Below are 10,753 nucleotides of genomic sequence, written 5' to 3' on the forward strand. Positions count from 1 at the left end.
TTTTTAAATAGTTTATTTTGAAAAGGTAAAACAAAGCTACATACAGGTATTTACAGTTTATTCACCCCTAAGTTTAAGCTATTTTTGAGACTCTACAGTTTCTACATCTAACATTTCTTCAGGTCTGATCTGCTCTGAAACTGGGTCAAGGACTAGTTTACGCTCGAACATGAATACTGGCTTTAAGTGCTGTGTTCTGTCTGTTCACAGTGACAAAATCAACCAAATATATCAAAGATTAGAACGAGAAGTCTTCACTGCTCTGCCTCCATGTTGTGGCACATACGAGACATATGTACAAATTATCTACATGTTTCAAATTTATGATTACAGTGACGTTTGAGGCTCTTCCTCCCGTCTGAGGAATCAGCCGCGTCCATTGATGTGATATGGGTCGGCTGCTAGCATTGGTTCCTGGGACTCCTTCCTGTTCCTCTGCAGCTTTGGCATTATCGGAGGTGGCGGTTGACTCACAGTAACATGGTTGCTTCTGTCTGGCTGCAAATTAAAAAGAAAATCTTGTTTATGCAAATATGCCGCACGGTTAAAGCACCACACGTCATGTTCTGCATGACAAGCAGTTTTTCTTGCATCTAGAAAAACAACGGACTTTAAAAAGCCTGGGCTTAAGGAGTGTCCAAATAAACATTTTTTATATCTTCTGCTTTCAGAGTTGCTGAATATAGCTGCATGAATGTGCTTTTAATCTCAAACAAGTTCATACAAGTTGATTTTCATACCAAACTAAAACAAGTGACTACCACACATAAGCCTAAACTATGCAGAAATGTGATCGGTCAGTTCATAGAAAGTTTTCTTCTAGAAAGTATTTTATTATGCAGCTACTTTACAACTGCTAAGGAAACGTACCGTTTAATGCCACAATTTTCTTGAATGTTTATGTCCTCCTGCTCTTGGCAAACCATTTAGGCCAAAAAAACTCTTTGTTGGTCACTTCATTAGATATACATGTTCAACTGCTTGTTAACACACATATCTAATCAGCAAATCACCTTTAGGCATGTGGACATGTTCAAGATGACTTGCAAACTAAACATCAGAATGGGGAATAAAGGTGATTTAAACTGGATTTTCCATTATAACCATCTCGAGGGATTATAGAGAATGATCCTAGAAGGAGAAAATGTCTTTGATGCCAAAGGCCAGCGCAGACCGGCCAGACTGCTTCAAGCATGGAAATAACCACTAGTTACAACCGATGTATGCAGAAGACCATCTCTGAAAGCAGCAGCAGAAGACCGCAACAGGTGCCACTCGTGTCGACTAAGAAAAGAAAAACGAGGCTACATTTCACAAGTTGTGCCTTCTATTGTCCACAGTTGTGCAAATGTGTGATGCTATAATGTTAACATGGAACAAAATCTCCGACGAATGTTTCCATCACTCTGTTGAATTTATGCCATGAAGAACTAGCAAGGTGTACCCAATGAAGTGTCCGGTGAATGAGTATTGCTGGCTGATAAAGTGTTACATGGCAGTTTTTTTAATTAATTTGCAGAAAAGTATTTTTAAAATTTCTTTATTTTTCACTCATTTAAATAAAAAGCACATAATAATGTTTAAAATTAAACCTACACAAACTGGCTGCAAACGATCACCTTCCCTGTGACTCCCTCATCTCTCCTGACCTGTTTAGCCTCTTTCACTGTTACAGCCCATACATTATTCTTTAATGGTTCATTAAACATGTATAATCATACAATCATGTCTAACCTGTTGTAACTGAAAAATCCAGTTCTGATAATCCTCCATGCAGGTACAAGAGACCTGCAGCGGCTCCACCAGTTCACCTAAATCCAAACAAAAACAGTGATTATATGAAATGAATCACATATTTATTTTTGCCCTTCCAACGCTGCATTTAACTAAAAATACAAAGATACCACGTGTGTAGAGTGTACCTATCAGTTCAAACTCCAGCCGTCCAGGCAAGGCTGACCTCTCAACTGCTTTGACACTTTGTCGGGGCAACCTTCCCTGTTAGAATGACAGAAAAGACAAGTTGTTTTCTAGATGCTGCTTTAAAGGTTTTAACAACAGGTGAGCTGGGCTTCTGTCCTTAAAGACAGATAACCATATAAACAACATCTCCTCTCACATCATACGCAGTCGAAAGTCTAAAAGCTCAGCCAGAAACTAAACATGTAGAGCAGTCTGAAGCCTGAGCATCCACTTCTCTAACAGTGTATATATAAATACGAGCGAAAATGAAGAAAGAATAGTTAGTTCATCATTTTGGAAATAATTTTCTACTACAAAGATACTGAATGATGAAGGCAGAAAGTTTGAACTACCATGTTACCTACCAAAATAACAAGGAACATGTCATAATTACTGGGACACTGGGAAGTTTTGCTGTCACAGCAGCAGAAAAGGTGTTATTATGGATTTTTCCCACAGAGTAATTTTGCAGTACCTCATATCTTATAGTCAGGCGCTTGTTGTCAACAGATAGAAGCACGATGTCTTGAGGGAAGAGAACCATCAGTCTTTCTTGGAGACCCTAAAAGAACAAAGCCAGCATGCCTTGGTTACTGTATGTGAGCATACTCACATTTCCTGTTATACCGTGTTATCAAAGGAGCTTGCAAAGAAAAGCATCTTGACTTCTTTAAGTTGCTTGAAGACGTTTCACCTCTCATCCGAGAAGCTTCTTCAGTTCTAAAGTCAACTGGTGGAGAGTCCCAGATTTAAACCTAAAGAAGTCCAGACATTTTTCTTTGCAAGCTCCTTTGACTACCATGACCTGGATGACTGAGAACCTTCACAGACATATACCGTGTTATATTTCCAATTTAAAGGACGATCACATTAATTTTTTCTAGGATTTTTATCCGCTTTTGTTGTCTTTTGAAAAGACTTTTTGTGCATTGAGCAGCTTTATGGAAATTCTTGCCCATGTTCATTTTAGATAATCTGAACAAAGAACAACACTAATCTGAATCTCACTTCTGCCCATGACAGGGACAGAGAAGTGACTTGTTGAAGATACCCTGAACTTCTCTGTCAGTAAGTGCAGCTGTTTTTGCCGCTGTAAGCCTCTGTGATCTGGGGTTATCTCTGTCTATGTTACCTGCTGTTTATGCTGCTGATAGCCACTGTTAGTGGCTGTTAGTCTCTGTTATCTGGGATTAATCTATGTTAGTTGCTGTTAGCTGATGTTAGTCTCTGCTACCTACTGTTTAGCTTCTGTTAGCCACAGTTAGCAGCTGTTAGCTGGCTTTCGAGATACTTTTTTGAAGTAGATCTAACTCGGACACTTGTGAATAAACTCTCATATGATGTGAATGAGAATGTATATCAACCTGTTTATCTGAAGAAAACTGTGTTTTTTCTTTTTGTTTGTTTTTAGAACACTCCACCCTAACATTAGCTGACATAATGTTAGCTTATAACCAGCTGTTGTTGTTGTTGTTTAGCCAGCCTGTTGGCAGCTGTCTGGAGGGCAGGGTCATATGTCTAATCTGCTGGAAATAAATAATTGAGAAAATATCATGAATAAATAAGCATATTTAAGTTTTTGTGTGTTAAAACACCCATATTTTGGTTCAAGAGATGATGCTTGATTTGATGATGTAGAGAATGACGTTTTATCCAGACGCCGGTCACATTCTTTATGATAAAACACAGCTATGATCTGTCATATGGTGAGTCTGCATTCGTATGCCTATGAGTTTTAACATGTCCTACGCAGGTGGCTGGTCTCTAGTCATATATAAAACGCAGTTATGCGGAATAGCGATGTCTATCTCAACAACTGTATTCAAGATGGTGGGAGGACTGTATTTTTAATTGGATTAATTCTAAGTTTATGAGATTGCATTAAGTTGTTGGAAGATCGAATTACACACGTATCAATGTATATTTATGAGAACTCATAGCTGAAAAGAGTGAAAACTGCTACATGGTGATAGAGAACAAGGTTGCACATCCTTTTTCTTAGGAGCTGAGGGGAAATATGTGCTCTTGTCAATTATGGTTCAACTTGCATCATGTGGTAAATGTAGAAGGAAAGAGTACTGAAAATAGGGTCTTTACACTTTTCTGAGGCCTTTAAGAAGTCAGAAGAAAATGTCTTTCCATGCTGAAAGACAGCATGTATACATCATGTTCATTGCATTCATACAATATATGAATGCAATGAACATGATTTTAACAAGACTTTCCAGTTGTGGTTTGTCATAAGTTAGTTGCACAATGTTAATGTCATAGTTACCCAATCCTTTTTTACCGTGAATGAGAACTCAGAGCAGTCTTATTATTAATTTGCAAGCAATTTTTTTGGTTCCCTATGATGGCTTCATCATTTCCCCAAAGACTATTTTATAATTCTAATAAAACAAGATAATTTTTATTAGGATTTAAAAAAGAAGTCAAGTTTCTATTTAATGATCTAAATGGAAATTGCCTACCGTCTAATTTTGGTGATTTTTGTGCCCGCCAAACAGTTGATCATCTTTAGTTTAATATGTCAACACACAAAAAATGTTTTAAAAATATGTTACAGAAAACTTTCAGAGGACGTTGAAGAGTATTTACTACCTGTCTCTGTGTGTTGATGATGTGGACAATAGATACGTAGCTCGGCTGACCCATGTGCTGTATGGGCGAGCCCTCCCATTGCCATATTGGAGCTTGTAGTAAGTATTTTTTCAGTTCTTCTCTTTTCCAGTTCTCATCACACGGTAACTAGAAGAGAAATATGTGCACAGTGTATTTTACTGACATGTAACTACAATACTTTGGTAACCAGATGCAGTGCAACAGTTAGTCAGTACTAGATAGGAGAGAGCGCAGTGGGAGGGACTCATGGGTTGGATCATGGCCTTGTATCTCCTGTCTTCTGCGTGCTGCATCCATTTCTGTAGGTCTGCCGCACTGGCACACGTGAACACCTTGGAGTCCATCACTGGACCTGGATAGAAGAGGGAACAGCATAAACCATGCTTAGTTTTTCACACTGCTTTGCACGTCTTAGTGGAACTCTGTAATTTCCACGGACTCACTGCTGATTTCAAACATGTGTGGCGAATGTGACGCGTCCAAGTCCAGAGAGACAACTTGGAAGGAAAGTCCAGAAAGGGGAAGAATGCCCTGCAAGATAAACGAAGACAAACTTAAAGAAATGAATAACACCGACGATTAGATTCCTGTATTAAGATTGCAGTGCAGAAATTGCCTGACAACAAAAACCCAACATTTAAGAATTTAGGACATTGATCCCTAAAAGTTCCTGCAGATTTATTGTGTTTCTACACTTTCAAAACATAATTCACCCTACAAAGTTTGGAGATTTTCATCAAAAAAAAGTGAAAGGTGTTTGGGAAGGCGGCAGGCACAGTGGATCTGAATAGCTGCATTATAGACGTTTGACAGTATATTTGGGGTTTGACCCATAGCTGGAAATAAAAACTTAAATCATTCTATTTTCACCTTTTGCAACTTGGAAGTAAAATTCTAACCTGTTTGAATGCAGCTTGATGCAGGGTATTATGACTAGGGTCTAAAGTTACAGTATACAGTTTTCTGATCACAAGAGACAATTTAATAAGTTAATGAATTAATTTTTCATTATTAATAAAGCCAATGTGTGAAAAAAGGCATGTGCATGTACAACACAAGGATCTAAAGAGCCTTCCATTAGGTGACCTCAGTAGCCTGGGAGGGGTAAGGTTTCACAGTGGCTTCAGCAGTGGTAATGTCCCATGCCTTTTCCCAAACCTTGGTTCATGTGATGACGTAAAAGGCTAGTACTGGGTCAACGACCCCCTCATAAGGAACAACCCCCACTAGAATTTAAATACACATGCATGTAGTGTATGATCACACTTTTAAGCTGATATCATGTTTAAAAGGTTTGTTGTTTATGTCGACCAGTTTGGCTTGGGGTCCTCATAGAATGAGTTAAAAATGCTCTGTTGTAGCTGTTTTCTGCAGGGCACAAATGACAGCCCGTGATTTAATTTCCAACCCCCCGCAGCTTTATTATTAACACCCACTTTTAGTTTTATGTTACACTACACTAATCCAATAAAGGTTTTCACTTCTGTGAAAAAATATGTTTACTTCAGTTTTCCAGTGATCGTCTGCTAACATAGCATTTCTAACCACACGTCTTAAAAAGTATAAAGAATACCTCATAAACAAAGTCTTGCCGAGAGTGGTCCAGAGAAAGGATGAGTAGGTGGAAAGAGAACAAAACCAGGAAGTGTTCTTGGGTTTCCTGCAGAGGCACAATTCACAGGATTTAATCATTTTCACTGCTTTTTTAAAAGGGCCACATAAACACATGTGTGGGTGCTAAGTGACTTGTTTATGATATTTAACTAATTTATAACTAATTAAACTAATTTAAATGTGATTTTTCTTATTGCAGCAATTTTTTTCATTTTATTTTGTTGTTCATTTTAGTTTAGTCTAAATCCAAGGACTGTCTCACACATTAAATTTCTCACTCCTTTTGTGTGTTACCATATTACCTGTGTGTAGCTGATGTAGAGAGACACCAGTGAGGAGTGGATGATCTCTCCATACATGTGGGCAGCTTGGCCCTCCCAGCCCCTGATTGGCTGTTGGGAGTATATCCTTTGGTGGAGCTCATCTCTGCTCTTTCCCCACAGCACCACCTAGAGACACAAAAATATATCACCCCATGTCTGTGGCTCATTTCATGTGTCTTATTTTTGTCTGTCTTTGACAGCAGTGTTAAAAGATGCAAGGTTTTCTCTTAAATAGAGAGAATTAAAAAAAAATTTCTAGTGGGTGGCCATTTCCCCCTTCCCACTATCTCGTATCACTGTATTTATTTATAGTCAGTATTAACACATGCATTACACAGCAAACCTGAATGTATTTCACCATTGCAAGGCTTGAATCACTGTCTTTAGGCAAACTTTGTGTGTGTCTTTAGGGAACAAATACAGAGGTAAAGTGTAAGAGTTGAATCAAGTCTGAGAACAAAGCTGTGTCTAGCAATGTTTCCTCTCTTGTATATTTCCTGTAAAGTTTGAATCACACCAAAGGGGAATGCAGAATATGTCACCGTTGCATTGGAAATTCCTACAGCGCACGAGGTCTCGTCTCACCCCGGCTGAGCACTACAAGTGTTAATTCAGACTCAACCACACAGCATGCTCTGACCTTGAAAAGTGCACGATCAAAGTGTCAAGATGTTTATTTGTCAAGTACACAGCACACACACATAGCAACCTCTTGTTCCAGGTGTGGTATTGAAGGTCTGCGTGGTGGCTGGGGCTGCTCGTCTCTGCTGTTCCTCACAGACAGCTGAAGTCTGGTTTCTCCCAGGCTCCACACACTGAAAACAAACACGCACTCTTGCTCAGTGAAGGTACAAACACTTTAATGCATTAGTCATAACTGTACTGACAATTAGCATACATGCCAAAATGGTCGATTTTTGAGTATAGTCATGCAGAGCTGAAAGGAAGTAGATATGATTTCATATTATTGTTTGAGAAGTAAGTTAAATTTTGACTTTGGACCATTCACATTTTAAAATAATTCTAATTTATCTAATACTGGGCCATGAAACAATTGAACAATTTGTGCCTGTTATGGCCATAAGAGGGTTATCCTCTCTCTTAGAGCAGGCTGACTACTTGTATTTGTAGGAAAATAATAATAGGTCCTTGTAATTGAAATATACAATAGTTTTTAAGAACATTGTAAAATGGCTAAGCACAAGCATTGTCCACATTGCCAGAAATTTAAATCAATGTATAAATATATGTTTGATAGATTGATTGAGGGGGAGCATTAAGCTACAAGAGGTGTTTTCAGTATAGATATTTTTGTATGTTTTACATAATGTTGTTATATAATGTATTAAACCTACCCAGGAACTAGCTAACTATATGACTGAGCTATAAATGTGTGATAGGGTCAGAGTTCATAAGTGTTGGTTCCTCCTGCTCATTTTTGAGCACTAGAGGACTTTATTTTTCTTCATGTATATGCTCTATTTAGTTCTATTTTGTATATATGACCACATGCTTGAAAACCGTCAATCAATCAAAACTCATTTTCTGAGAAAGATATCAAATGACTGAGGCAGGTGGTATAACCATATATAACATATAACCACATAATGCTGGCCTGGTATGGCCACAGTATAGACACCTTCTAAAGGCTGTTTCCGGCAGGATGACATGCCATAACACAAAGTTTAAACAGGTTTCGTGAACACAACAATGACTTCACACACAGTTCAACTTCACATTTTATATTATGATTGCTGCTCTGCCACCGGCTGTAGCTCAGGTGGCAGAGCAGGTCAGCCACTAATCAGAAGGTCGGTAGTTCGATCCCAGGCTGCCTCCTGGCTGCATGCCAAATATCCTTGGGCAAGATACTAACCCCATGTTTGCCTACTGGTGGTGGTCAGAGGGCCCGGTGGCGCCAGTGTCCGGCAGCCTCGCCTCTGTCAGTACGCCCCAGGGCAGCTGTGGCTACAATGTAGCTTGCCATCGCCAGTGTGTGAATGTGTGTGTGAATGGGTGAATGACTGAATGTAGTGTGAAGCGCTTTGGGGTCCTTAGGGACTAGAAAAGCGCTATACAAATACAGGCCATTTACCATTTAATATAATTACTGAGTGCATTCAAGAAGCCATGTAAATAAACCTGGAACTCTGAAACAACACAAAAACAATCATGGCTGGGGAAATAAAGTCAAGTTTAATAATAAACTGACTTGAAGTTGTTATTACTGTTAGATATTTACTGATCTAACTCATCTGGTGATTAAACGTTATAGCTGTTTTTGTTATTATCATACTAGTGACGGCACTAGTTAAGCCGGTTCTCCTGAAATTGCATTATTTTCTTGTATATAAACAAGGTCAGCATCAGTATACTGAGCCAGTCAGTAGCTAGCAAGCGCACATTCTAAGACATCTTTGAAACACACACTTTTGTGTGTGTTATGAAATACAAACATAAGTGGCTTGCCTGATAAGCAGTTATAATTAAAGAGCTACACATAAGGAGCAGAAGCTCCTGCAGTGATTAGCTTCTGCTAATCCCCCAGCCTTTGAATGAGAGGGGATTTGTCCCGCCCTTACTCTGTATTAAACCCCTCCATGCTTCAACCATTGTCTTATAGTAATCTGCTAATCACATCAGTGCAGCATCACTGAGCACCCAAGTTCATGTTGAGTAAATAGGAGCCAATTAGCTCTCCTGTCTTGTGTCTCCATGAGGTGCTGATGGGCAGAAATCGAACGCGTGTCATTGGTTGTTCTGCAGTTTTTGTTTTCTTTTTCTTGTTGGATTTAAATCTAGTTTTAAAGTTTAAAGTGCTCTGTGTGACAACACATCCTGTTACTGTAAAGCCAAGCATGTAGTGTGTGTGGTATATCCTGTACATGATAACACTGAATATGCTGCAGTGCTGAAAAGGATTATGCTTGCGTTTTACATTATCACCTTAAAAATGTCAAGAATGAAATGCCACAGAAAACCGCATGTGTTGAAAGAGAAGCAGCTCTCTTTTCACTTTACAGCCTGCCACCGCTTCCTCCAAAACACAGAAAAACCACATTTAAAGTGACTTTAGAGATACACTCAAAAAAATACTGAGTGAAATTCACACGTTGCCGTTCTGTTAACTGTTATTTATATATTTATATATATATTTATATAGTTAACTTTTTGTTGCAGGATCAAAATACAGTGAAATAAAATTGTTTGTTTTATTTTTTGAACAGCTCCTAGCTTCAAACACTAATCTTGCATTTGTGTCTTACCCTAAATTGTCTCCAGAGAGTTCCAGGAGCTCAATCTCATCAGGGCCCACCTCGTCCACTCCAGTATGCCTCTGGGTCACACTGCAGCATCCCATGACGGAGAAGGAGTCTGTCCCTCTTTACCTCGTCTCAGCTTCTGTTCCACACACTGAGCACCATCTGTCTAGACAATCATCCAAACAGTTTGTGCGTGCCTCATTAAAACCAAAGAGATAGCAAAAAAATGGGGGGGTGGGTTTAGAAGAGGATATTGTGCACAGGAGCAGGGGATGAGGAGGCGGTGTGCTGCTAAGCTCTAGTTCCCCCTTTTTGCCAGCATTCAGTGTGTATTTCCACAGAGCCCCGAAAACAAAAAGCTTTTGAAGAGGAATTGAAGACAAAAGTGGCAGGTTTTTGTTGAATCGCAGCGTAGTAGTTGTTCCTTCCTTCCTGTCAGTTGGCCGTCGGCAGATGACTGAGCAGCTTCCTATTTTACACTCTGAACTTACGCTGGGAACCTGCTGATGTATCAGCATGATAAATAAAAACTGTTTTGTCACAAAAAGACGAGCCGACCAGATGAAGGTCAAAAACTATCATACCTCCTGAAGTTGATAAGACAAGCTCCCTCCTTGTTGTGAAACGTGTGGAAGCAGTTATCTTATTGGGAAAGATGGGGCCATGCCTGTCTAGTTTACATGCGCTGAACTTGACTCTGAGTAGCCAAGAGAGATAATTATGAGTTATGACACAGAGAGGTAAAGGGCTGCAGTCAAAACAAGCTACAACAACTGTAGAGTGGAGCCTTGCGTTGATCTTCCTGGTTAAAGTTGCAGTAAGGTGGTGGGAGGGTTTGCACACAATCACGTCTGAGTGACTTTCCACAGATCAGAAGCTGCTCTGCTGATGCAACTTCATGTCAGATGACTCACTGATGCATTTTCTACCAGACCCTTTGATTTGAGAATGAATGTTGTATGCATGCAC

The 10,753-nt window shown here is 39.3% G+C and overlaps 1 protein-coding gene across 1 annotated transcript; it reads right to left on the bottom strand.

Moving 5' to 3' along the window:
• Positions 1–49: 49 nt before the first annotated feature.
• Positions 50–10,470, bottom strand: LOC146644977 (putative pleckstrin homology domain-containing family N member 1). The gene is made up of 12 exons (XM_085394335.1): positions 10,369–10,470; positions 9,788–9,950; positions 7,231–7,336; positions 6,501–6,647; positions 6,158–6,244; positions 5,028–5,115; positions 4,800–4,936; positions 4,564–4,710; positions 2,438–2,524; positions 1,923–1,998; positions 1,735–1,811; positions 50–498 (listed from the first exon to the last, which is right to left on the bottom strand). Exons 2-12 carry the CDS (start codon positions 9,880–9,882, stop codon positions 367–369), a joined length of 1,179 nt encoding a protein of 392 aa, XP_085250461.1. The 5' UTR covers positions 9,883–9,950; positions 10,369–10,470; the 3' UTR covers positions 50–366.
• Between the last annotated feature and the right edge of the window lie 283 nt (positions 10,471–10,753).

Source organism: Rhamphochromis longiceps, linkage group LG20, assembly GCF_057381845.1.
Source record: "Rhamphochromis longiceps isolate RC_006_pf linkage group LG20, R_longiceps_female_GT1.1, whole genome shotgun sequence".
In the NCBI taxonomy this organism is placed as follows: domain Eukaryota; kingdom Metazoa; phylum Chordata; class Actinopteri; order Cichliformes; family Cichlidae; genus Rhamphochromis; species Rhamphochromis longiceps.

What these genes read in the sequence shown, in the direction of transcription:
- LOC146644977 (XM_085394335.1), bottom strand. Translation starts at nt 9,882, where the DNA reads ATGGGATGCTGCAGTGTGACCCAGAGGCATACTGGAGTGGACGAGGTG. An exon ending in TACCACACCTGGAACAAGAG is followed by an intron (nt 6,648 to 7,230) that starts GTTGCTATGTGT and finishes TTGTGTCTCTAG; the next exon opens with GTGGTGCTGTGGGGAAAGAG. An exon ending in GGATTTTTCAGTTACAACAG is followed by an intron (nt 499 to 1,734) that starts GTTAGACATGAT and finishes TTTAATTTGCAG; the next exon opens with CCAGACAGAAGCAACCATGT.